The sequence below is a fragment of the Aotus nancymaae genome, unplaced genomic scaffold (assembly GCF_030222135.1).
Source record: "Aotus nancymaae isolate 86718 unplaced genomic scaffold, 86718_ANA_hifiasm-v0.15.2.pri h1tg000002l, whole genome shotgun sequence".
Classification (NCBI taxonomy): Eukaryota; Metazoa; Chordata; class Mammalia; order Primates; family Aotidae; genus Aotus; species Aotus nancymaae.
The window spans coordinates 8,524,009-8,550,805 of record NW_026988413.1 but is presented as its reverse complement, the minus strand read 5'-3'; the positions used below and the strand labels follow the sequence as shown (position 1 = coordinate 8,550,805).

The window sequence follows — 26,797 nt, the reverse complement described above, 5'->3', positions numbered from 1 at the left end:
ATGTTCTCTGGGTTGGGTGTAAGGACTTCTGGGAGTCTTCAGACAGCAGGCATTTGACCCAGTGTCGGAGGTGTTTAAACCAGAGTTACTCCATCTTGAATAAGGGCTGGGTAAAATGAGGCTGAGACCCACTGGGCTGCATTCACAGGAGGTTAGGCATTCTAAGTCACAAGATGAGATAGAAGGTTGTCACAAGATACAGGTCATTAAGCCCTTGCTGATGAAACAGTTTGCAGTAAAGAAGCTGGCTAAAACCCACCAAAACCAAGATGGCAGTGGGAGGGACCTCTGCTCATCCTCACTGCTTATTATGCACTAATTATAATGCATTAGTATGCTAAAAGACACTCTCACCAGCACTACGACAGTTTACAGACGCCACACCCTAGATAGTCTAAAAAGGGGAGGAACCCTCAGTTCCGGGAATTGCCCACCCCTTTCTCTAAAACTTATGAATAATCCAACCCTTGTTTAGCATATAATCAAGAAATAACCATAAAAATGGGTAACCCGTAGCCCTAGGGCGGCTCTGCCTGTGGAGTAGCCATCCTTTTATTCTTTGCTTTCTTTTTTTTTTTTTTTTTTTTTGAGACGGAGTTTCGCTCTTGTTACCCAGGCTGGAGTGCAATGGCACGATCTCGGCTCACCACAACCTCCGCCTCCTGGGTTCAGGCAATTCTCCTGCCTCAGCCTCCTGAGTAGCTGGGATTACAGGCACACGCCACCCTGCCCAGCTAACTTTTTGTATTTTTAGTAGAGACGGGGTTTCACCATGTTGACCAGGATGGTCTCGATCTCTTGACCTCGTGATCCACCCGCCTCGGCCTCCCAAAGTGCTGGGATTACAGGCTTGAGCCGCCCCGCCCGGCCCCCTGAGTTCTTTCTTGCTTGAGATCCAAGAACCCTCTCTTGGGGCCTGTATCGGGACCCCTTTCTGGTAAAACTAGGAGCCACCCTGGGTGGGTTTCCTGAACCGATAGATGAGCCTTCCACATGGGGAGACCTGGATCCTTATTGTCTGTGGTGCAGACGAGGCCCGGGTCGCACTCGAACTGTCAGCCTGGCACGCGCAGCGCCGGCGTGCAAGGGGCCTTGGGTGCCACCGAGTCCGGGAGGAACTCTAGGCCGCCACCTGCCCGGAGGCTGGCACATGTGACCACCACCCAACATGTAATTCAATAAGGACCTAAACGATTACCAACTGTTTACCTTATGGCCCCTCCTCATCGCGCCGCGTAGCCCGCGCCTGCGCACTCAGGCGCTGCCGGCAGGAGGAACATACCAACTGTGGTGCAGGGGTGCGCGCGAAGACCCCCGCAGGCTGCGCTCCCGGAAGTGACTCCTGGTGCGTCGCGGAATCCAGAGCGCCCACCCCGGACTTTTGCCAGCAACTTGGCGCGTTCCGGAAGCTCACCCCGGACTTTTGCCTGCTCCTTGGCGCTGGGAAGCACGTTGGCCTTCTTGGGTGGTGGGCGCTGGGGTCAGGGGCCGGTGGGCGGCGGGCGGCGGGCAGCAGGGTTCTTCCCAGCTTGACCTACGTGGTTTCCGCGGACTGCCGGCCCCCACCCTCTCAGGTAAGACGGGTCTGGGCCGCAGGAGAAGGGGCGGCTACTGGGACCGTGCCGACCCCGGGGGCCCCCTCGTAGGCCAAGCCGCGCCCCCCTACCGGTGCCGCCGCGCCCAAACACACTGGGCGAGGCCGAGATCTTTCGGAACAGCCGGCCCTTAACCATCGCTCCCTCTGTGCCAAGAACTGCCCTGAAATACTGTGATATTAATTAACTCGTTTAGCCCTAACAATCTCATGAGGCGGGTGCTGTTACTATTCTCACGGTGTAGACGAAGAAACCGAGCACCATCACGGCCTTGCGCGGAGACGGGCTCTGGATGCCATGTTCTGAGTCCATTGTTGGCCCTAAGCTTCCAGAAAAGAGCAGAGTGCTGTAGTGTAGTTTGAAACAGATCTCACTTTGCGTCTCTTTTGCACAGTATGAAACCTAATGATGCACGATTTTTTAAAACATCTTGCTTAGGCTTTTATAAGAAGGCAAATTTGCATATGGGACAAAACCCCAAAAGATGGGATGGCTTGCTCTCCTCTTTTCCTACCACACGTTCCTCTCTTCCAATCCCTTTCTCTCACCACCTTTCAGTCTTCTCACGGATGTTGTGGGGGAAGGTGAGACTTGCGGCCCCAGCAGGTGCTTAAAATCCCCTACCTGGTGGGGGTGGAGTAGACACTCCCTCCTCCCGCAGTGCTAGAGTGAGAGCAGAGGGGCTGTTGGACCTGGATGGAGTGAGGGTGAGAAAGGCCTGGCTTAATCCTGGTATACCCAGGGTGGGGTTCTACTTCTCTTGTAGGCACTAGAGAAGTCGAAAAGTGGCCCCTTTCCTTCTGGGCACGCACTTGGGAAAAGGCCTGATATGAGTAGTGAGAAGAACGTCTCTAATTTCTTGAGCCAGTATAAGTTTATGCAGAGATGCTTCCCAGCCCAGGCTGAGCCAGATCACTCAGCCAGCCGCTGGCTGCCATTACAGATGTACGGCTCCCCATGAGGAATCGACAGCCTGGCTCTCAAGCATAAGCTGCCTCACTTCCCTCCTGCACTGCACTCTAGGACTTGCCTGCCACCAGACCCATCTTACTTCTTCTGCCAGGAAAAATAAGATTCCTTCCTGGTCTCGGAGGCTGATCTCTTCTGCCTCCTGTGCCCTGGATCCCTTTCTCCAGGAAGCTTCTCTTCCCTGTGTAGTTAGCCTCCCTCGTCTTCCAGTGGCACCTTCTCTCTGTTTAGGGTCGCAGCCACGCCTTTTCCCTCCCATCCCCACCTCCAGCATTCCTCAATCCTGCTTCTCCCCCACTTCCTGCTGTACCGCCCACCGAAGGGACCTTTGACCCCATGAACCACTGCTTTCTGGAAAGTCTTTTCTTGGTTTCCATAACTTGACTTTACTTTGGTTTTTCTTTGTCTCTCCCCTCTGCCTCTCAGGCACCTTTGAGACCTGCTCATCCTTTCACCTCCCCGTATTGTCAGCATTACCTGGGCAGCCCCCCATCTGGTGTTTTCCCTCAGTTTCTCTAGAAACTTGCCTGAAGGTTTGCCCCAAAATAGCCCAAATGGACCTGTGTGGAGTGAAGAGGGTCAGTATGGAGTCTCTCTCTAGCGTTCCTCCTCTTCCACTCGAGGCTCAGGCATGGGCTACTCCCTGAACAGCTCTCCGCACGGTCTCCTCCACCCGCTCTGCCGTTACCCGGCCCTGGCCCTCTTTCCCTTTTGCCTCCCGGTTATGTACGTTTTTCCTGTGTGGCCTGGCCAGGGCACCTTCCCAACTGCTGCCCACGTGATTGACTGTGGGCAGGTGTGCAGCCCAAAAGGCCGTGCCTCAGCTTAGAAGCCCTTGGAATCTTGGCTTGCCGTGGTTGTAGGCCCCAGTGTGTGTTGTCAGCTGTGGTGATGTGTGTCACGAGTAATTTCTCTTTTTTTTGAGACAGAGTCTTACTCTGTCACTCAGGCTGGCATGCAGTGGTGCAGTCTCAACTCACTGCAACCTCCTCTTCCCTGCTCAAGCCATCTTCCAGCCTCAGCCTGCCAAGAAGCTGGGACCATAGGCACGAACCATTGTACCCGGCTGATTTTTTGTATTTTTTGTAGAGACAAGATTTCGCCATGTTGCCCAGGCTGGTTGGTCTCAACCTCCTGAGTTCAAAGCAATCTACCCACCTTGTCTTTCCAAAGTGCTAGGATTACAGGTGTGAGCCACCATACCCGGCCACAAGTAACTCCTTACTAATAAAGTACTACAGCTTGTCAATGACTTTCTTTTTAAAATTGACATTTTAGATTCATTTGGATTCAAAGTTGACTCTCGACAGTGCCAGCTGCACTGTCATCCTGAAGTACTCCTGTGGAAGAGAACGTGGTGGTGTTACTGTTGTGCCAGTGATACACAAGATCCCAGACCTACCTGACGGGTCTGTCAGGGACTGAAGATCGTGAAGCGATAGCCTAAGGTAAACAACCCCTTGAAAGACAGGTCCAAGCTCTTCAATGTAACAGACCCTGTTCCTCAGTAGGTCAGCCTGGGGGCCCCCCAGGGATACCTCCCCACCTCACAGCACCATACCCCACTTTCCCCTGGTCTTGTGATGAGCCCTTTTCCAGGCTGTCATCTCATCCTGAGTTCTACGTGCCAGCCAGGCAGCTACTGTCCTCTATTCATATCTTGAAGGCACAGTGCTGGCTCATAGTAGACATTTGATGAATTTCTGTGAAATGATTGAGTGAATCAAGAGTATCTACAGAGTATAGCATTTATGATAAGACAAGGCTAATTGGGAAACAGAACAAGATTGGTGTCCTGGAGTAACTGAGTAGGTCTTAAGACAAAGATGTTGGTGTGTGCTGGGCGCAGTGGCTCACACCTGTAATCCCAGCACTTTGGGAGGCTGAGGCAGGGGGATCGCTTGAGCCCAGGAGTCCAAGACCAGCTTAGGCAACATGGCAAAATCTTGTCTCTACAAAAAACACAAAAGTTAGCTGTGTGTGGTGGTGCATGCCTGTAGTCCCAGCTACTTGGGTGGCTGAGGTGGGAGGATTACTTGAGCCCAGGAGGCAGAGGTTGCCACAAGCTAAGCTCATGCCATTGCACTCCAGCCTGGGTGACAGAGCAAGACTAGATCTAAAAAAAAAAAAAGATTTTGGAGTGTGACCCTGTTCTGCAGACAGCCTGTGGAGGCCTGGATGTTCATACTCTGGGATTGCAGTTTCCTCAGTCATGAAGTGAGAGCTGAGTTAAGTCCCCTCCAGTGTGACGTCCGAGAGCAGTTGTGGGCCCTAGACAGCAGCCTGTGCTTCCTCTGCAGCGTTCCCGAGCCCCTCCGCAAGTGCCGTCTCGCAGTGGGCCTTCAGGTCTTGGATTTATTAGTGGCTGAAAGTTCTTGCGAGATGGGCTTGAAGCTGTTGCCACTCAACCTTTCTGAGGCTCTTCTGGCTGGAAGGAGCTCCGCTTTCTGGCCAGTCTTGCTTGAGCCTCCTTAGGCATCTTGTCACCTGTTAGAGGCAGCCCTGCTATCTCTGGTGACCCTTTTGAAACATTAGCCTAGTGAGTAATGTTTAACATCACTCATTGTCAGATCTTTTTTATGTTTTATTTTTTTTTTTTGAGTTTCAATACCAGTAAGTCTTCATTTATTTAATTGTCTCTTTCCAGGGAAAGGAGAAGGGAAGTGAAAAGGGTCAGCATGTGTATTACAAAGGGAAAGGAAGTACCTGGTACAGAAAAATCAGCCATCCAATAGATGCACCGCAGAGAGGGGTCACCAAAGCCCAAGGGGCCGTGGCCTCCTGCAACTTAGGAATGAGGGGAAGGGATCAGGGAAGGTATAAGCCTTTCTACCCTCCCTCCCTGCCCCTACATTCAAGATTTCACATACAGCTTTGGTTTCTAGCAGTAAACATGGGGTTACATTCATCTGCCTCCTTTTAAACAATCTTGTGGCCACTTTGGCATAAGTTGTTGCACTGGGCCCGACGTGGTGGCTCACGCCTGTAATCCTGGCACTTTAGGAGGCCAGGGGAAGAAGATTGCTTGAGCCCAGGAGTTTGAGACCAGCCTGGGCAACATAGTGAGACCTTGTCTCTACACAAAAATAAAAAGAATTAGTCAGGCGTGTTGGTGCGCACCTGTAGTTCCAACTACTTGGGAGGCTGAGGTGGGAGGATCGCTTAAGCCTGGGAAAGTTTCTTGCACCTGCATAAAAGTTCCTAAGTGACTTGTATATATACTCATATTCCTTTGCCTGGTCTCCCGACCCCACTTGTAGGTGGAAGGCCCCCAGTTGCTTCTCTTTCCTTTGAGATTATAGATTAAATCAGTTTGATCCATCCACATAAAGCAGTGTTGTAAGTGTTTGGGGTGAACCACATTGACTCCGGTTGGGAACAGAAGGTGGAGGGCTCCAGACTTCTTCAGGGCGTTTGCATAAGTCATTTAAGAGTTGCAGAGACAGCCCAAGAATTAAATACATGCATTTGTGGGTATGTAGGTTTTCTTTTGGGGGAGGTGAATGGAGAAGAGGGGAGGGTAGAAGTCAAGTTTTAGATCTGGTCCAAAATAGGAAATAGAGGTAGGGGAACACAAAGAAAGGATAGTTCAAGATCCCTACTTCAAGAAGAGGTCCCCAAACTAATGTTTCAGATCTCTTTTGCCTGATTCAGAACCTTCTGTAAAGATGCTTTGGCCATTTTTCTCAATACAAAAAAATTTGTAAACAGTGAAACCCCAAAAGAATGTGGAGAAAGACCAACACATTATATTTACACAAACTAGGCCACCTAGCAGTCACCAACTGAGACGCGGTGAAGTCCTACAAAGTCCAGACAAATAACAGGAATTAAGGGGGAAGCATCAGGGGAAACAAACCCAGGGTCAGATGTGCACCCCCAAACACGTTCTGTTGCGCTTGTCTCAGTCCAGCAAGGGAGGTTTGCGGTGATCCTACAGCATGTAAATGAAGCTGCCTTTTCCCCTGAGTTACTGTCATACTGAATTCACGCTGCAGCAGGGCGGGACGCTGGCCATGCATACCACATGGGGAGGCCCTCCCTTGAACCTAGGAGTTTAGAAAGGTTAAGAATGTTAGTCCTTGCCTCATTTATCCTCTGGACAGCACAGGATGCGTACAAGGCACTGGTCTTAAAACTTAGCCTTACCAAGTCACATGTTTACAAATACACACGCATACCCCCTGTTACGGATGGTAGGCCCAGCCCAATCCAATGAAGGATGGATCTGGTGTGTGAAGCAAGTCCCATGCCCTAGGATTAGGAACCCTTGTCTAACCTTGGTGTCCCTTGGTGTCTCTGTACTTTAGTCTAATTTTCAATCTTCCAGTAGCCAGAGATCAAGTCTTGGGCAATCCAGTTGAAACCTAGTCTCCTGTGAAACATTTTCAAGGTGGAGGGGGTTTCAGGAGGACACTGTGGCAGAAAAGCCGACTCACTGGCAGAAATGAGGTAGTTCAATAGGCTGGGTTCTCCGCATAGTTGCTCTTCGTGGTGAGAAAAATAACCAAAAGTATTCCAGCTGTGCAGAACTGGAGCTGACGTATCCCTGAGGTTGCTCAGCACCTGAGAACAGTACAGGAATGAGAGTCCTAGATGAAAACAGACAACAATAGCAACAGAACATTAAGGGGAATAGACGCGAAGATGCGCAGGATGCATCAGTAGCACAGCTAGCGCTCTGGGCACCCAGGAGACGGGACCGAGGTACAGCATCCAAAGGAGTGAATCAGTCCCATCGCACTGGCCCGGAGCGGGGTGGGGTGAGTGTGGGAGCAGCAGGTCTGCGGTGGGCCCCCCAGCCACCCTGTCTGCCTGTTTCCACCACCCATTGCTTTGGACCGTTCCCAGGACCTTTTCCCAAGAGTGGACTGTGAGGAAACAAGATGTGAATAAAGCCCTGCCTGCCATGAGGGATTTCCTCCCTCAGAAGGTAGTGGCTGTGGGTTGGGTCCATTAATTAATTAATTAATCTGGTCTCATGCTTAATCATTTCACTCCGGCATGGAAAATGTTATGATTACCCATCCTTCTTTTTTTTCTTTTTTTTTTTTTTGAGATGGAGTTTAGCTCTTGTTACCCAGGCTGGAGTGCAATGGCGCGATCTCGGCTCACTGCAACCCCCGCCTCCTGGGTTCAAGCAATTCTCCTGCCTCAGCCTCATGAGTAGCTGGGACTACAGGCGCGTGCCACCATGCCCAGCTAATTTTTTTGTATTTTTAGTAGAGACGGGGTTTCACCATGTTGACCAGGATGGTCTCGATCTCTTGACCTCACGATCCATCCGCCTCGGGCTTCCAAAGTGCTGGGATTATAGACGTGGGCCCCCGTTCCCGGCCTCCCCATCCTTCTTAAAAGGGAAAACAACTTCCCTGACCAGGCCACTTTTGAAAGCTGGAGATTCTAGGGGTGGTGCCTCAGACAAAGCATGTAGGCTCCAGGGCGATTTCCCCTAGCTCCCCTCCTTTGCATTTGGATGGAGCTTGGTTGGAGTTCCTTTGCCTTCCCAATTCCCCCACCAAGAGGGTAGAAGGGCTGGTGCTGTGAACCCTGGCCTGAGATACATGGTAGGTAGTGCCAGCCACCCCCAACCCACCCCAGCCCCACTTTCTCCACTCTACTGACAGGTGCCTGCTCCTTGAAACTTCGTGGTAGCAGAAGAATAGCCCACAGCCCTGTGACTCAAGTCTTGGCCTCCGGGTGCGGGACGGGGCTGTGGATCTCTTCTTCCTCCCAAGAGTGGGTTGGCTTTTCCTGTGCACTGGGGTCTGCCTGAGCCTTCAGTGGACATGCGGCCACCATGTGGCTGAGACTCTGGCAGAAGGGGAGCTTCTAGGGCTGGGATGGCAGCTTGTGACGGTCTAGGCCTTTCCAGCTGTAGCGCTGTCTCCCCGTGATCTGCACTCCTGCATGATCTTCCCCTGTGACTGCCTCTCACTGTCAGAGCAGAACACCCTGCCAGGCCCTGGGTCACTTCTTCAAGGTGAGCCCCACTGCCTCACCCTCCATCAGGTTCCGGAAGCCCTCTGTGTGCAGCTTGCTCTGGTGCACAAAGACATCATCAGGTGTGAGTGCAGTCGCGGTGCTGGCAGTCGTGGGCAGGACGCCGAACCTTACGCACACATTGAACCCCGTGCAGATGCCAGCATTGTGCCGCAGCTGCAGCTCGTTCGCTGCCTGTCCTCTGCTGCCTTGGCACAGCCACCTGCAAACTGCTGGTGGGACCAGAGCCCGTGTTCTTGGGCAGAGCCTGCAGCTCCGGGCCCCTGGTCAACAGCTGTTGGCCACAGAGAAGTACAGAGGCAGAAGGGCCAAGTGTTCCATCTGCATCTTCCTGATTTGAAGGAATGAAGCCTGCTTACTTTCAGATGTTTGTGGAAGGATTATTAAGTCACCTTCCTCTGAGTCTTTTCTCTGCCAAGGAAGCACATCCTAGTTCACTGGATTTTTCCTTTCCTATCATTTTCTTTTTTGCCCTCTATCTATTTCTCTTCTGGCTTCTCTGTGTCTCTCTTCTCTTTAGAGCCCTGAACTTAACCTAATCTCTGGGAAATGAATTATGGGGAAAGGAATTAAGGCTTATCCTAGGTTTGGGCCTTGAGCATCTGGGTGGAAGGGCATCCCACTTCCCCAGCTTGAGTTGACTGGGAAGAACAGGTGGGAGAGCCTAAGGAAGAGGTGAGCCGAGTGTGGCCTGGCAGTGGTCAGGATGCAGGTGGTGACCAAGCCGAGGGAAGGGAAGTCATCGGAGACTGGGTTGGATGAGGGCAAAGGGCCTTGGGAAGGCAGCCCAAGGAGCATCAGTTGAGGGACAGGCAGGGTGAAGGGGGCCAGAAGAGACTGGAAAGGAGCAGAGGTGAGAGGAGATCCAGGCAAGTGGCATCCTGGCCGGGGAAGACAGCTCTCAAAGGGAGGGAGAGGCAGGGCCTTCAGGTGATGGAGAAAAGTCTATTTGAGTGACAGAGTGGTCACTGGGGGCCTTTGCAGGAGCCAAAAAAGAGTGAGTTTTGAGGGGAATGGGAGGTGAGAACGTCCAAGCCCTTCCAGGAATTTCTCTGTGCCACAGAATGGAGAGTGAGAGGATCCTGGGGGCCTGTGGGGATGCAGTTAGGGGGCCGCCCCTTCCTGTGTTCTCTGAAAGCAGCTGACAGGTGCCAGGTGCAGCCCAGGTGCTCAGGACACAGCGATGGAGACACTCCACTCCCTCCTGGCCAGCACCCACAGCAGCCAGCACTGGCCTCTCTCTCAGGGAAACCTTGGTGACATCTTGGTGAGGTCAGTTCCCTCCCCGCAGCTTCACTGTGGGTCTAGTTCTTTGTGTCGTTGCGGATCCTTTATTCTCATCTATCTCCCACCAGCCCAAGGCCATGTGGACACAGGGTCCTTGCCTACTTGGCAGTGACATCACGACACATAGAAAAGTTGCCACGTGTCCTAGGTTTCCAATAAACCTTGAAAGAGAAAAAGAGGAAAATCAGTCAGTTTGGCAAAGAAGACAGCCTCAGAAACTACTCCTGTGCAGAGGGCTGTGGGGATCCTGCTGGGGGGCTGCCCCATTCAGCTGTGGGAGTGAAAGGGACCGCCAGGGAGATTGGGCCTGGAGAGCTCTGTCCTAGGGCTGACTTTGTGTTATCTTGCTGCACCTTACACCTCCTTTCTCCTTTCCCAGCTGGTCCTCCCCTTCCGCTCCGTGTTCCACAGAGCTCAGTAGGGCAGCTGAGAGCCATTTTTTTCATCTTGCTTTGCAGTGTGGGTCCATCTCATTTCCCCAAGTTCCCAAACATGGCGAAAGTGGAAGAAATAAAAAAGACCCCCAAAAGACTGCCTCCCTCAGGATCAGTGGGCCAGAAGCCCCTTGTGTGTGCTGACTCCCCTGTGACCAGGCCCAAGAGTTCAGCTGCCACCCTGGCTTGTCCCACCCCTGAGCTCAGCACCAAAGCTACTGGCACCTCTCAAGGACTTGACTGGGCGGCCAGGGAGGGATTGCCAAAGACTGAGGCCAAACTGAAGCTTGTAGACAGAAAGATCGGTAGTGGCCGTAGGAGGAAAATCAGACCCTCTGGCTCCCAAAAGGAGCTGAAAAGGGTCCTGTCCCTGCAAAGGAGCAGCCCCTGCCCGCTACCCAGTGGCACATCAATCCTTTCGCCTAACCTGGACCAAGTTTTCCTGGAAAAGCAGGTAGAAAGTGTTCTTGGCCCACCTGTTTGCAGTGAAAAGAGAAAAACCCGCTCCGTGGCGAGGCCTAGGCTTCACCCGCCCACCTCCCATGCAGAGCGCGGGTCCATTCCTGGGCCAAGTAAGTCAAGCCGAGACCCTGGAGTCTGTGGCCTCAAACCTGTGTGTGAGCAGGAGCCCCCTGTGCCGCCTGAGAAGAAGGTACCCCGGCAGAAGCCACGGGGATGGAGAAAGGAAGGGAAGCAGACGGGAAAGAAGCCGAGGTCCCTGTCGCTCAGCTCTGGCCAGGCCCCTTCTCTTCCAGCCCTCGTCCAGACCCTCTCAGGCCCCCGCCAGATGCCCAGTCCTGACAGGTTGGAGGGGAACCAGTCCAGTGAGAGTGAGAGAGTGAAGCAGGTGGGCATCCCGACAGCTTGTTTGGCCAGGGAGGCGCGACACCTCCAGAAGTGGAAGAAAAAGCATTTGCTTCCAGGTGTGCGGGAGAAGTCGGGGCCCCAGCCCAGCCTCCGGAAGTCCCCCTGGTTGGAAAAGTTGGCCAGAGCTGTAAAGGCTGAGCCCCAAGGCCTGGGTCCTGCCCAGCGTTTCCCAGGCTCTCTGCGTGCTGCAGAATCACAGGCCCCGCAGGACATGGGGCAGTTCTTTACCATCGACTGCAAGAACGTGGGCCGTGCCATCTGCACTTTGTGTCATGCCAGTGTCAGGCAGGGCAGAACAAAGCGGCGGTCCCAAACCTTGGGCCTCATCCGCCACTTGGCAAGTAATCATGGGCTGGAGTGGGCGAGAAGGGCAACCCCTGCCAGCCAAGGGGAGGGCACGAGGAGGGCACAGGAGATGCAGCAGAAGGGCTCGTCCATGGGTCCCGCCAGCCTTGCCCTGGGGGGTCTCCCATCTCCAAGACACTGCCCAGAAGGCAGTGACAGGGAGCCAGCCCCGGGCAGTCCAGAGCAGCAGTTGCTGGCCCCACCACCTCTGCCTACTTCCCCCACAGCAGTTGGGGACAACGGAGGTGGCACCTGTACCCCCAGGCAGCCCGGCACACAGGCCTGGAACCACAGCATCACAGAGTTGCTCTGCAGCCTGACCTTGCCACTCTCCATTGTTTCGTCCCAGCCCTTCAGGAGGTTTATGGCCCAGGTGGATCCTTGCTACTGCCTGCCCTCTCCAGCCTTCTTCTCCTGCAGAGCCTTGCCTCTGCTGCACGAGGCTGTGGGTGAGCAGGTGCTTCAGGAGATGCAGTGGGCCGAGGGGGGCCGTGTGCACCTCACTGTCACCATGGCGGCCCGGGACTCCCTTGTGAAGTACGTGGCCATCACTGCCCACTGGGGGGTAGCACCACCCGGCAGCGGGCTGGCAGGGGGACTGCGGAAGCGAGCTGTGCTCTTGGTGCGAGGCCTGCCCCTGGAGGGAACCGTGGAGGACCAGCAGCTGGAGGTGCTGGAGCAGGCCGGCCTGTGGCTTGGCCGTGGCTCCCTGCGGGCGGGCTTCCTGGTATCGAGTGGCTGCCCCAACCTGGAGCGGGCGGCCAAGGACGAGGGCTATACTCACATCCCTTGTTTCGCCCACTGCCTCGACTCCCTGGTGAGAAACTTTCTGTGTCACCACCACAGTGTCCAGATCATCTTGGACACTGCCAGGACCATCTGCAGCCATTTCCAGGGCTCCGCAGAGGCCCGGGGGCTCCTCGCCCAGCTCCAGCATCAGTGTGGCCTCCCAGCCCACCAGCCCTTTGAGGAGCTCTCGGACCACTGGACCTCGGCCTGCCGCCTGCTGGAGTGGCTGGTGGAGCAGCAGCAGCCCCTTCAAGAGTACGAGGGCAGGCACCAGCTAGGGAAGACTGGTACCGCCTTGTCGGCCACATTCTGGAGCCTGGCAGACAGTCTTGTCAAGCTCCTGCAGCCCTTCCAGATGGCGGTCCGTGAGGCGAGTGCGGCGCAGGCCTCTCTGAGCCAGGTGCTGCCCCAGCTGCGCTACCTGCACATCTTCCTGGAGCAGGTTCACGGACACTTTCAGGAGCAGAGCGTCAGAGAGGCGGGCGCAGCTGTCCGGCTGGCTGAGGGGTTGGCCCTGCAGCTCTGCACCGACTGTCAGCTCAATGAGCTCTTCTACCGCGAGGAGTTCGTGCTGGCCACCTTGCTGGATCCCCGCTTCAAGGGCAAGATTGAGGCTATCCTGCCCGTGGGGGCTGACATTGACCACTGGAAGCAAGTCCTCGTGTACAAGGTGAAGGAGATTATGGTGTCTGAATACTCTGTGACCACCCCAAGCCCCTTGCAAAGCCCCAGGGTAGCCAAGAGCCCCAAGGTGGCAGGGAAGAGCCAGGGAGAGCATCTACAGAGCAGCGGCCGCTCTGGGGCCTTTCTGCTGGCCCAGAGGGAGAAGGGCTTGCTGGAGCGACTGGAGAGCGTGGGGCTGCTGGCCTCCAAGAGCAGCGGGGGCTCGCTGTCCACCGAGAACCACTTGGCCAGCGTCATCGTCAAGAAGTACCTGCGGGAGAATGAGACCATCGGAACCCAGGATGACCCCCTGGCTTACTGGGAGAAGAAGCGAGAAGCCTGGCCAGCCCTGGCCAGACTGGCCAACGTCTATCTGTCTTGCCCCCCAACGGGAGCCTTCTCTGAAAGCGTCTTTGCCTCCCTGAACAGCCCCACCCTCGTAGAACAAAACTCTTCTCTCGAGGTAGAGGCCATTGAGCATCTCCTCTTCCTGAAGACCAACCTGGAACACTTCCCAAACTACACCCCGCCTCCCCTTGTCTGCTCCAGTGGTGACCTAGCCGAGGGGGAACAGAGCCTGCAGTCTGCTCAGGGTGGGATGGCAGACATGGTGGGTGCCAGTGCCCACCCTGCCGTGAACTCTTAGAGATCCCCTGCCTGTAGTAGGTCAAAGCAGAGAGTAGCGTGTTGCCTCCTGAGCGTCACATGCTGATGGCCAGAATCTTTCACCTATTTGGTAAAAATGGGTCAGTTTCTCACTTCTTGACAGCCATATTTTTTTTCCTGGGAGATGTCATTTTCCATCTCCCCATTGCCTCCTTTATGTCTAGTGGTATGTGCCGAGAAGAGGCTTACTCTCTTCGTAGATGACTATGAATTTTGTACTGCATGGCTTTGTACATGTGATGCTCTGTTAAAACATAGGTGGGTGTGAAGGACCTTGCATACACCTTGCCTGAGCAGATAAGTGGATACATGCCCTTGAGAGGCTTGCTTTCTCAGAGAGTGGCCAAGGACATGGAATGGGCATTTGCTGGCTGGTGGGATATATCCTCAGCCTCTGGCGATGTGGGTAAACTATTGCAGCGCTTTCTAAGGCTTTCACTGTAGGGGAGGGAAATCCCAAGGTAGAATAGCCATTTCCAGAGGGAAGTGCACACATACCCCCACACACCAGTCTTTTTGGGGATTTCAGAGTGGCCAGCTAGCCAGGAGAGCTGAGACACCAATCCTCAAATGGCCTGCTTACCAATAGTCTGTTTCCAGACTACTGGAAACCTTGGGGTTTCTCCCTCCAGTGACAGCAGCCTCAGTCGCTCTCCTGGGCTCCTGGTGGCTGTACACCCTGCCGGCCATCACCCTTGCCCCTGCTTGTCCTGGGCCATTTTTAAAGGGGAAGTCCCTTATTGGAGAAGAGAAAGGATGTGTGTAGCACACACTCATCCTGGATTGCTCAGAGTTCCTTTAGGATAGAGCTGAGGGCCTGGGATCCAGGGACCAGTGGGATTGGACAGGAGAAGGAGGAAGGGGAGAGGCTCGTTACCCCACAGGACTTGCATCCAGGGGACACTCTCTCCCCTCACTGGCTGGCAGCCCCAGGAGCCTGTTCCCTCACCTCTCCTGGATGGGTTGTCAGCCCTGTGTTTCACTGTGACCAATTCATTATGACATTTGCATATTGCTGAAGATGTAAAAGCAGGAAAAATTATATTCCTTTCATTCAGAGATGGCCTCTGTCAATACTTTGACATTTTTCCCTTTTTTACATTGAGATGATACCCTAGGTACTGTTTAATATGCAGTATTTTCATTTTCACAGCATAATAATTGCACCTTTTAAATAAAGCTTTGTAAACATCATTTTTTAATGTCTGGAGTAGCATGATTTAGATGAAAGTGTGGCCTCCAAATTGCCTAGATCACTCCACTGCCCGTAGCACTAGGTGTGGGAGTGGGATGGTGAGGACACAGTCGCAGGCTCCTGGGTGATAGGCCAGGTTTGTCTGGGAGGGGCCTCACTGCTGTCCCTGGCTCTGGATCTCCCTGCAGCGTCCTGCACCTCGCTCCCAGGATCCTGATTCACATGTCGGGGCGGGGAGGATCCGGGAATGTGATGCATCCTCAAGTTGGCTGGCATGTCTGTGCTGCCGTCCTTGAGCAGTGTGAGCTGTTCTTGGAAATGGTGTCGTTCCTTTGCTGTCGGCATCACTGAGCGGGCTTGTGTTCCGGGAGAGGACTGGGAGGCCTAGGATGGTGAGGCAGCGAGGCTCGGGGGAAACACGTGAGAAGATTGGGTGGGGGGGGCGAAAGGAAGAGGGGGAGAGAACTTGATGGCACTGAGCTGCGGGGCTTGGACTCTAGAGCCTTCACTGTGATCTAGGGGCAGTGTGTCCCGCAGTGGACACTGACAATGTCTGGAGGCGTTTGTAGTTGTTCCAAGTGGGGTAAGGGGAGTGGTTCTGTCGGTGTCTAGTGGACAAAGGCCAGGGTTGCTGCTCAGTACTCTCCAATGCACAGGACGGCCTCCACACCAAGGCTCAGCCCGCCCAGATGGCGGTAACGCCAGGGTTGGGAAGGCCTCTTCTGGAGCGCTAGTTAGAGCCTCCAGTCCACCCAAGGCTGCTCTGGATTGAAGTGTTCCTCCCCCTAGACTTAGCTCTGCCCTGTAGGCATCATTTCCCAGGTAGATGACACTCACCAAAGCCTGAGACCATCTTCCCTGGTTCTCAGTCAGCCTCCCTCCGAAGGGGCCCAAGTGTCATCCTTGTCACCAGTCCTCTTCCCAGACTCTTGCTGAGCCAGGAAGTCTCTGTTCCCTTCATTTGCATAGTTAGGACAAGGATGGCTCCTACTGTAGAGGGGTGCTGAAGCAGCTGGACGTGCGGAAAGCCATCCTCCTTGTGTCTGTGGGCAGCCCGACGTTAGTTGGGTCTGCGCAGGTGGGCACCAGCTGGTTCTCAGTCCCCCCAGGCCACCTGCTTGCGGTGTGCAGATGATGGACCAGGAACACAGCAGAGGTCACTGACCCCCAAGAGAATGAGGGTGTTGCATGACCCATTACCAAGACCCAGGCAGCTTGCATCATGGTGAGGGCAAGACGGAGCCATGCTGGTGCAGGGCCGTGTGCTGGAGGGCGGCAGGGAAGGGCCGATTTCTGTCCCGGTGGGCTCTTTCCGCTCCGTTTCCTCTCCTGTAAACCATGATCCTGATGTGAGCATGCACAGTTGCCTGCCTGTCTGCCCCTGTCTGCCTGCTCCTCTGGTCTCTCCCTTTGCTGAGCCATTATCTCCATCTAAAAAGTCACTGACCCTCAGAGCATTCACTTCTTAACCTCTGCAGTCCTGCTCTGGCTTCACCTGTGCCAAGGACTGCTCATCCAGTGGCTGTGTCTGAGGCCTCATCTCATCTGAGTCCAGTGGGGTGTCCTAGCAGTGTTGGTCTTGCTCCTTAAAAGCCTCCCGTGTTCTCCTCCCTCTGGCTGCTTGGCAGGATCCTTCATGGACTCATTCATTCAGCCTCATAGGTCAGCTCCCACCTCTGCTGCTCACTGTGCACAGGGCACCTTCCACATTCACTTCTGAAGTAGCAGGTATGTGGGAGGGGTGCCTGCTCCTAGAGAGAGGCCTTTGGGTTCTTAGCTTTGTATCCCCAGCACGGTTGGCCCCATGTTGCTGCATGCCCTTCTTGATGCCAGCTGCCGTCTCCCTGCTGATGGTGTCTGCATCTCTCTAGCCTAGAGCTCCAGCTGCCTCCTGAGCCCCGTGCCACACTGTCGCTTAAGCCCAGTGCTGTGTAGCAAGATGTCTTCTTGTCTCCAACCTGTCCCACCTGCATTTCACATATCTGAGAAGGGAGGCCCAGGCCAGGCACAGTGGCTTACACCTGTAATCCTAGCACTTTGGGAGGCTGAGGCGGGCGGATCACCTGAGGTCAGGAGTTCGAGACCAGCCTGACCAACATAGTGAAACCCCATCTCTACTAAAAATACAAAAATTAGCCGGGCGTGTTGGCACATGCCTACAAATCCCAGCTACTTGGGAGGCTGAGGCAGAATTGCTTGAACCCAGGAGGCAGAGGTTGCGGTGAGCCAAGATCACTCCATTGCACTCCAGCCTGGGGAGCAAGAGTGAAACTCTGTTTCGATAAAAAAAAAAGGGGAATCCCCTTGCATACGGTCACCCAGCCCCATCCCCAGTTGTCCTAGGCTCTTTTTCCTCCTCCCCATCACTTTCTGCCCTCCTTAGGGCCTGTATCTTTTGCTTGTTTTCATAGCAGACAGGTGTTTAGTGCCTGGTGCTCCTCCTGCACCGCCCCCCAACTCTAGGGGCCAGAGCAGCTTTAATTAAATGCAAAGTTGATTGCATCACTCCCTGTTTACAAACCCCAGAAGATTCCATTCCCATTGAGGGAATCCACACTTCTCAGCAGATGCTTCCAGTCCCTTTTGGAAAGAAATGAGGTATAATGTAATCCCAGCACTTTGGGAGGCCAAGGCGGGCAAATCACGAGGTCAAGAGATCGAGACCATCCTGGCCAACATGGTGAAACCCCCTCTCTACTAAAAATACAAAAAAATTAGCTGGGCGTGGTGGCGCGCGCCTGTAGTCCCAGCTACTTGGGAGGCTGAGGCAGGAGAATTGCTTGAACATGGGAGGCGGAGGTTGCAGTGAGCCGAGGTCACACCACTGCACTCCAGCCTGACGCCTGGTGATGGAGTGAGACTCTCTAAAAAAAAAAAAAATAAAAAAAAATAAGGTATGAAGAGAATGAACTGGAGTCTTGTAGACTAGAGGGGAGCTAGATAAGGAAATGGGGACCATAAGCACAAGGACCCTCTTCCTAGGTGGAGTGGAGAGGGCATAAGGATGGCAAGACCCATTTACTTCCTCGCCAGCTCCCTGGCTGGGAACATAGTAAATATCTTTGTTGATAGGGTGGGAGGAGGAGCTAAGTAGACCAGGCTCTGGGCCTGGTTTCCTTGGAGAGGGGAAAATGAAAGTGCTGACATGTAAACTCCTGACTCCGGAGTCTCCGACACCCTGCATCCATGGATCTGCAGGGCAGGCATCACCCCGCCAGCCTGGGTGAGACTCCTGGGGCTGGGCTTGGCCAAAGGCTGCCAGGTTGGGAAAGCTGCGCTTGGAAGACGTCTGTTGTTTTCCTCACTGCTTAAATCTTGAGGTCCCTCTACTAGGCCACCTCTGCTTTGCGCCACAGTCCTGCAGCCCCTGGCGATTTGATGTGCCCCTCCCCTGGCTTTCTGGAGCCACCGTCCCCTCCCTCCGAGACGGGCTGCCCTTTGGGGAATTTATGTTGTATTTGCAGCTGGCACCATGCTGTTTGGCACATTTATTGGTGCTGTTTGTTGATCTCTGTCCAGTTGAGGCCAGAGCAGAAAAGCTTGCTTTGGCGGGTAGTGAGGTGGTGGGGGGCAAGGGTGTGGGGCCTGGCCAGGCCACTTACCCCAGCCTCCCCTGTCCATTTGCCATCTTGACCTCAGTTTTGTCCTTTAGGACTAAAGGTCAACTTCTTAGGGTCTACGGCTCCAACAAGAGGCACCAGTTGGCCCAAATAATCTGGAAACAAGTTTGAATTCATTGCTGTTAGAATTGCAGTAAGACTGAGTGACTCAGACAAGGCACTGTGTACTCTTATTTGCATTACATATATATTGGTTATCCCAGGAAGAAAACAAAAGAAACTCGTGATGGTGGTTACCTATTGTTTATTCAAAAATAACTGTTTAAAAAAGAAACACCCCAAAATGAATAAGGAGAGATTGTGAGTGGTTACTGAAAAAGTAAAATAATGATGTTTTGCCCCTACTCTGCATTTGACAGAAAGAACTGGTAACATTAGGCCCGAATCCATCCAGCATGGCCCTGACCAGCTGGTGCCAGTCTGGGCTGCCCCCCGTGGGTTGGCTTTTGTGGTCTGTGTCCCAGACCTTGGTCTTTAGGTCTTGCCTGGTAAAAGCAGGGTCAGACTCCCTGCGGTCACCTGCCGTGTGGGACACAAAGTGCTGCCTGCTGACTGTTTGTCTCTCTTCAGGGACTGGCTGGCTTTGAGCAGGGCATCAGAACCAGGTCTCCTGGCACTGGCCCCGGGGAGAGTGGAAGGTGCCTGCTTCGGGGCGAGCACCAGCTGATCCCCAGTGGAACCCTGTGGCAGTCCTGCCAGGGCCCAGGCCATCCCAACCAACTTCCATCTCATGGAGCCTTCAGGGGAGAAGCCAGGAGAGGCTGGCGGGCTGCGAATCACACCCCAGCTGCTGAAGTCACGCACAGGCGAGTTCTCCCTGGAGTCCATCCTGCTGCTGAAGCTACGTGGCTTGGGGCTGGCTGACCTGGGCTGCCTGGGAGAGTGCCTGGGCCTGGAGTGGCTGGACCTATCAGGAAACGCGCTCACCCACCTGGGCCCGCTGGCCTCCTTGCGCCAGCTGGCCGTGCTCAATGTCTCCGACAATCGGCTGACGGGCCTGGAGCCACTGGCCGCCTGCGAGAACCTGCAGAGTCTCAATGCCTCGGGCAACCTACTGGCCACCCCGGGCCAGCTGCAGTGTCTGGCTGGGCTGCCGTGCCTTGAGTACCTGCGGCTCCGAGACCCTTTGACCCGGCTCAGCAACCCGCTCTGTGCCAGCCCCTCCTACTGGGCTACAGTCCGGGAGCTGCTGCCTGCCCTGAAAGTCATCGATGGTGAGCGTGTGATGGGGCGGGGTAGTGAGTTCTACCAGCTGTGCCGAGACCTGGACAGCTCCTTATGTCCCAGCTCCAGTCCAGGCCCCAGAGCCACTGAGGCCCAGCCCTGGGTGGAGCCGGGCTACTGGGAGTCCTGGCCCAGCCGGAGCGGCTCCATCCTGGAGGAGGCCTGCAGACAGTTCCAGGACACACTGCAGGAGTGCCGGGACCTGGACCGCCAGGCCAGCGACAGCCTGGCCCAGGCCGAGCAGGCACTCCGTTCCGTAGACCTCACCTCTTCCTTTGTCTTCTGAACGCGGCTGTGGCCCAGGACAGCCTGGCAGGTGACCTTGCTGCCCACAGCTCCCCTCCCTGCCTCCACACTCGTCTTGGTTTCTTCACACTGGCCACTGGCCCTGCCTACTGGGCTATTCCTTTATCCCTGTCCTGAGGGAAGCCCCTCTCCACCCTCCCTCCACGTGCTGCAAGGACGGACTGGGGCCTTGAAAGGTGTAAAGGCTCCCACCACCTGTGAGCCTGTGTCCACAGCTGCTGCCACTCCGGGCTGCTCCAGCCTGAGACTTATTGGAGGGAATTACTTCCTCCTGAGGCTACAGGTGAGGAACGTAGGGATGGGCCAGCCGCCACTCCCAGCTGCTGGGAGAGTAGGCAGGCTGAGTGGCCAGAGCACTCCTGGAAGCAGAACTCTCCTGCCTTGCAAATATGCCTCTCCAGACTGGTCCTGTATTTCCTGGGCACCTTCTCTGCCTGTTCTCGCCTGCACATCTATTAAATGCTTCTGTTTTCATTTGCATCCCTGCTTGGCATTTCATGGGGGCATCTCTGCCTCTGGAGCACAGGAGGCTCTGCTCACCCTGTCCGTGGCTTCCTGGGGTCTCCTGGGAAGGGTCCTGTCCCCCTGCCTTCTCTGGCCGCCTCCAAGGAGGAAGGCATGCAATGCAAGGAGCCAAGAGGCAGCTGGAAGAGCAGCTTTATTATCATGGCTGGAGATAGAATGGGGTCTTCTCTCTGGGAGCTGGGGTTTTCCACTGGTTAGCACCGGCAGTGGTCCTGGAGGCGCCACACAGCTCTAGACAAAAGCGGAAGCGGGTTTGAGGGTGAGGGAGGCTGCTTTGGCCCCAGTCCCAGCTGTCCTCCCAGGCTCCTGACCTGTCCCCTCCCAGGCTCCCGAAGCCCAGCCCAGCCCAGGCCCCTAGCATTCCCAGGACTGGCCCCATCCACACAGTGCCCCCTACCCCTGGCGCCTACCAGTGCTGGGCAGGCCCTTGGAGAAGAGCAGCATTTCCGGGGAAGCCGAAGCTGTTGGGGTCCTCGCCAGCCTGCTGCACCTTGATGCACTGGTTCTCCTGGTACTCCTTAAGCTCCTGCCAGTGCCCACAACTGTTCAGGCAGTGTGGGAGGGGTGGGCAGTGTCCAGGAGCGTGGGGCAGGCAGTGCTGGTGGAGGGTTGCCAGCATCCTGGGCAGGGACCACCTCTACATCCCCTGGAGAATGTCCGGACCAGGCACAGCACCTTCTGGCCCCCACTTTCCTCTCTCCCCATCCGGCCAAACTTCTGTCTTGTGACTGGCCTGTAGGCTGAGATTCTATCCATCTTCCCAGACCCATCCCAACCTCTCTGCAGCTTTGCCCCTTCTTACCCGCAGAACCTGTGTCTTTGTGGGGCAGTGGATCATCCGGCCTAGAACCTTATTCTCAGGGCCCAGTTTGATGCAGGCCAGGCATTTCCGCTTCCTCTGGGGAGGGGAGCAAAGGGTGAGCAGAGGAAAGGGGTGAGGGAGGCCTGGGCATCATGAGGGTGGGAGCCAGGGCTGCCCATGATGGGACCAGCTCCCAGCTAGGCCCTCGAGCCCAGGGGTGAGAGACCATGCAGGCCAGTGGGTTTCAGGCACAGCCCACCCCAGAATGTTGGAAGCCAGACCCATGCAACTTTCAAACTATGGAAATTTCGTGTGTGTAGACAGGAGTCCTTCCCAGCTGGGTTCTGTGGTTTGTTTGCAGGAGTGTGGGGGATGGGTGTGCCTGTGCTCGTGCAAAGGCAAGAATCTTCCTCCGATGGGTTCTTCCCACCCAGCTCCTCTAGAGTGGCTCAACTGTCACCTATTCTATTTACATTTTCTTGTAAGATTTGATTTGAGGTTGGTGAATCATTGCCATAATCCAGCGCCCTCCTTGAGCCGACAGAGAGAACTGGGGCCTTTACAGAACCTGTAATACAGAGCCCAGGTGGTGCTCACAGAGCGGGAACTAGAACACAGTCACTGCAGTCCCAGCCCAGGCATCGCCCCCATGGTGGTGGGTTTGCCCCCACCGTGGCCGATGACTGGAGCCCGGCTAGTCTACAAGGGCACCAGACACACCCACACAGCAGGCTTCTTACACCCAGGCCCTGAAGCTTGAGAGAGGAACTCAGAGGTGAGCCCTGCTATGATGAAGATAAGTCCAGGGGTAACCAAACCCTTTCCCTGCCTGCCAGGCCCCGGCTCGACCACCCTCACAGTCTGGGGCTCAGGCTGAGCCATTCCACCTCTTAGGAGGCTCATCACTCTCATACCCCTTCACTCACCCCATTGGGCTTGACTTTGCAGTGGGGTTTCTTCCAGTCCTCCTTCCGGCAGTCTGTCTGTTGGAGCTTAAATTCCAGCCTCACAAATATTCCAGCTGGAAAGGGCTGTGGACAGGCAGGCAGAGGATGGCCAGTGGCCAGCTGAATGTCCAGAGCAAGCCCTGGTGTGACCCGTGCCTCCCTCATGCAGTCACATCCCAGCAGGCTATACTGGGGCCTTTCTCCAGAGGGCTGGGTGCTCAGAGCCCATGCACTTCTGTCCTGCTTCCTGGGAATGGGCCTGTCTCCCGGGTGCGACCCTCCCCTTCTGCAGGGGCCATGCTACTCACCGTGTCCTCGGCGCTGTACACACAGATCTTCTGGAAGGTCCACTGCACGGGTGGGTGCTTGTGGAATTCCTCCAGGGCCACCTGCAGGCCCCGCTCCTGGGCTTCCGTGAGCTCGGTGCTGACTGCGCCCACCGCGCCCAGCCACAGGGCCAGCGGGATCAGTAGTCGTCGCATGCTTCCGTGTCACCCCAGTCCTGCGAAGTGAAGCGGGTGTGTGCCCCTCAGTTCTCCAAGCCAGCCCAAGCCGCCTCCTCCCACACCCTGCCCTGGGGAGCCAGGCCAGCAGAACCCTGGGTGGAGGTGAAGGAGCTGGGAAATGGCTCTTTGTCCAAATTGGCCTTGGGGTCTGCCCGGTCCTCTCCGTTCCCTCCCACCCTGCCTGCGCTGTTCCCTGGGGCCTGCAGTTTTAGCAAAGTTCCCTGCCATGCCGGGAATCAATCCTCTGCCCACTCCCACCCTCCACCCCTCATCTGGCCCACTGTCTCTCCCTGGGTCTCCGCCACGACCCCCTCTCCTCCCTGCAGTCCCCGGACCCCCTCTCTGCTTTCCCCGCTCAGCTTCTCCCCAACCGTGGGGAAAGGGCAAGGGCCTGGATCCAAACACGTGGGAGGGCCCGGCTGGGTGGAGGCTGCGGGAGGCCTAACCCTCCCGGCGCCAGGGCTGCCGCGCCACCAGCCCACCCCAGTCCTTAGGAATGGGGGGTCTCACACCCCCCAGCCCTTAGCTTTCCCGCTTCAGGCAAAATCTTCCCTCCTTCCTCTTTTTTCTGGGGCCTTCCCCACGACCCCTCTCCCAGCCTTTCAGATCCGTTCCCTGTTGCATGACTGGGGCCACCCGGAGGGGCTGACCCTCCCGGAGAGCCCCGTCCGTCTTGGGACCCGAAAGCCACAGACGTGGAAACCGAGGCCCCTCAGTAAAGAGCTGACAGGGCCGTTGCCTTAGCGCAAAGGCGTTCCTCATTCCGCCCGCGCAGCTGCCCCTCTGCCCGGCGGCCGCCCCAGCCCGCTTCCCCTCCTCACGTCCTTCCTTGCGCCTGGAGGTCTCCCCTGACCGTCCCGCAGCTGAAATCTTGGCCTCGCCGTCCGCCTCTTCCCGCTCTTCTTCTCGTGGGCGGTCCCCACCTCCTCCCACCCCCACCTCCTGGGCCCCCTCCAGCAACTCCGGCTCCTCCCCACCCGATGTGGGACTGGCCTCCTCGGGGCGGGAAGCCCTCCTGCGCCCTCCCGCGCCCTCCCTCCCCTTGGTCCAACCCTCATGACCCTGACCCTGGCCGAGGCTGCAGGCGGCTCGCCCGGGCACGCAGCCCTCGGTCCCACCTCCCCCTGGCTCGGGTCCCGCATTCCGCGGTCTTGGCCGGCCTGGGCCTCTTCTCTGTGGCTGTGCTCCCCCAAGGGCTTTCTGCACCCCACTCCTGCCCAGGCAGGGCTGCCCTGTCTTGGGTCCTTTACGCGGGACCATTCCGTAGCGTCCCTGAGACACTCATCCTGGGAATTCTTTCCCAAAATACAGACATCCTCAAACTAAAGGAGACCTCGAGGACGTCCCTCCCCCTGTCCCCACCTCCCACTCCCTGAGCCACACTGAGAGGGAAGGTCTCTCCTTTAGGGAGGACTCTGGTGCCTGCAACCTTGATCAACAGCAAAGATGTCCGGTGTGGATCCTGCACCTGTCTTTCCTGACCGTTCCTCGTGTCCCATTTTCCATGGGATAGACTCTCATGGGGAGTCGGGGAGCTTTTGCGTGTGGCAGAGCAGCATGATGGAATTCATAAGGTGAACGGAAACTCAAGGAAAACTGTTCAAATACCGGCTCGATTCCCGGGTATGCTGGAGCAAGGATGAGGAAGCTCCAGGACTTTTCACGTCAGTAACCACCACCACCAGCCTCTAGTTCCCACACTGCACTGATGGCCTCAAGTCGAGGATCTCATGTAACTTCATGGCTGTCTCTGAGCTTGTTTCTTTATCTGTAAGATGGGCATCGGAAACTCTGTCTTGAGGAGTTGTTTTGAGGATTAAATGAGGAAACATGAAAAGCAACTGGTGTCCAGTGTGGGGCACAGTCTTTTGTCCCCTCCTTACGCACCCCCGGCTAGGATTCTCCACTTAGAGATGAGAGCTTCCTTTACGGTGTGCTCTGGGTGCACCAGAAGGAAACTCGGCTTCCATTAGCCACTTCCGGGTGCCTGAAATACCACCACTGGCCTTTCACTCCCCAGCTATGAGCTCCTCAGCTGTCCTTAAGCAGAGATAAGAGAGGGGATCCATGTTTCCCGAAAGCTTTAGTTGGGGTTAGAGAGAAGAGGTGCACCAAAAGACGTTTCCCAGCCCAAGAACTTGAGGGAAACCAAAGTATTTCACCCCAAAATATACTCATTTGACACATTTCAAGGTGGCTGTTCAGAATGGCTGGAAATAGAAGAATAGCCAAAAGCTGATTCTGTGGCGAGATCAGCATCTATAGAGGAAATCTGCATTGATATAGCTAGGCTTTCTCTGAGGCCCTCCCTTGTCTGGATCTAGGAAAGATGAACTGAATCTGACACCTTTACAGGTCTGAAAGAAACATTTATTGTCTATCCTTTCCAAGGACTGCTACCTATGAGGTGTCATTACATAACAAGACTGCCTTTGCTAACCAGGCTTCCTCTTCTCTCCCATCCATAACCTGTCTTGCCACTATTTAAGCCCCCATCTTTGCGTAAACTCAAGACTGTGGATAAGCTTCTGTATCCCATTGAGGGGTTGGGGTAATCACTCTGTGGTTCTCTCTCGTGCATGTCAATGAATATTTCCTGTTGAAGCTGAGGCAGGAGGATCACTTGATCCCAGGAGTTGAAGGGTGCTGTCAGCTATGATTGGGAAACTGTACTTCAGCCTATCTGGACAGAACAAGACCCTGTCTCTAAAATATAAATTATTTATTTATTTATTTTGTTTCATAATTGAGATTTTATTGGTCGAGGATCAGTACAGACATTTCAATTTGTACACAATTCTTTCTTAACATACGTAACAAAAATCTAAAAAGCCATGTATTGTAATTCTTTTTTAAAGTTATTCCAGTGACTATCCAGCTTAAAATTTAGATGCAAATTTTCCTTAAGAGGCTATCAAGTACCTGTATCTTCACATGTTGATAAGCTGTTACATACGTCCCAACAATTCACAACTGAATAGCATGTACACTACATATTCAAATTTTTAATCGTTCACAGCACAGTAACAAAGTTATTAGGAAAACAGGACTACCACACCAAAGATGTTACAGAGTGCACACGACTCTGACAGGGAGAGCCACGATCAGAGTGGTTTTCTTTAGGAAACAATTCTACTAAAAAAAAACATGGGAATAGAAGTAATTTAAAATGTCCAAGATATTAAATGCAGGACTGACTCCATATTGCCATTTAATATGCTTTGTATTATAGGATATAAGAACTAACCCCCCATCTATGGAATGTTAAGCTGACACCCGAGACAGTCAACGCCTCCCATAATTCAGTATCCCACACTATTTTCTGGTTGTACCAAAAAATAAACAACCAGAAAATGATTTCACCTCTTAAAAAAAAGCATTTACACTTAAAAAATGGAATGAGGTGGGATTCCCTCCATCTTAAAAATGTTTCTAGAGCTACTAAAAAACTTGCATTTATAAAATAGTTGATAAAAATATTCCTCTGGATTGTACAGGAAGGGAGACGGGGACCACTGCTAAGACATGTGTATGCTATTAATCAGACTTGGCTTCTTTCTCTCCCGCTTCATCGGAGGCTGGACTCTCAGTTTTCGTTTCCCCGTTTTCTGCAGGTAAATCTTTAGTTTCTCGGTTAGCCACTTCAGCCTGTTTTCCCTTTGCTCCCCTTTTCCCTTTTGTTTGCACTTTTTTGTCTGAAGATTTATCCTTCGCTGCTGCCTTTTTTGGCTTCGCTTCCACTTTTGCAGGAGGTTTCGCCGACAACCGCGCGGTCTCCTCTTGGGCTCTTCCTTGGCGGCCCCTTCGGCGGAGCTGACCTTGCTTTTGGGCATCCTTGCGGCGGGGAGGCGCGTGCCGGGTGCCTGCGGGCCGCGGCGCGCCGAAAGCCTTTGCGAAGCTGGGCTTCCTGGCCGCTGCCACTCCTCCCGCGGCCTGAGCTGCCGAGACCCACAGCGGGGGCGGTGGGAGAACCCATAAATAATTTATTAATCTGCCTTTCATCAGTTGATTTTTCAGCGAACCTTCAGAAGGCAAAAAGTTTTCCTTTGCGCCC

General features: G+C 54.7%; 3 protein-coding genes and 1 pseudogene across 3 annotated transcripts; 2 read left to right on the top strand and 2 right to left on the bottom strand.

The window, feature by feature from the left end:
- Nucleotides 1-1,465: 1,465 nt before the first annotated feature.
- Nucleotides 1,466-20,443, top strand: LRRC61 (leucine rich repeat containing 61). The gene is made up of 3 exons (XM_012443419.3): nucleotides 1,466-1,574; nucleotides 3,843-4,012; nucleotides 19,004-20,443. Exon 3 carries the CDS (start codon nucleotides 19,164-19,166, stop codon nucleotides 19,941-19,943), a length of 780 nt encoding a protein of 259 aa, XP_012298842.1. The 5' UTR covers nucleotides 1,466-1,574; nucleotides 3,843-4,012; nucleotides 19,004-19,163; the 3' UTR covers nucleotides 19,944-20,443.
- Nucleotides 9,752-14,812, top strand: LOC135273390 (zinc finger BED domain-containing protein 6-like). Its single transcript, XM_064372240.1, has one exon. The coding sequence runs from the start codon at nucleotides 10,347-10,349 to the stop codon at nucleotides 13,596-13,598; it is 3,252 nt and encodes a 1,083-aa protein (XP_064228310.1). The 5' UTR covers nucleotides 9,752-10,346; the 3' UTR covers nucleotides 13,599-14,812.
- Nucleotides 20,444-20,603: 160 nt separating the features above from the next.
- On the bottom strand, nucleotides 20,604-23,672 carry RARRES2 (retinoic acid receptor responder 2). The gene is made up of 6 exons (XM_021665250.2): nucleotides 23,565-23,672; nucleotides 22,546-22,739; nucleotides 22,217-22,321; nucleotides 21,291-21,386; nucleotides 20,899-21,014; nucleotides 20,604-20,719 (listed from the first exon to the last, which is right to left on the bottom strand). Coding segments are annotated over exons 2-6 (492 nt in total). The 5' UTR covers nucleotides 22,720-22,739; nucleotides 23,565-23,672; the 3' UTR covers nucleotides 20,604-20,718.
- A 2,559-nt stretch (nucleotides 23,673-26,231) lies between these two features.
- LOC105711341 (non-histone chromosomal protein HMG-14-like) lies at nucleotides 26,232-26,576 on the bottom strand (annotated as a pseudogene).
- Between the last annotated feature and the right edge of the window lie 221 nt (nucleotides 26,577-26,797).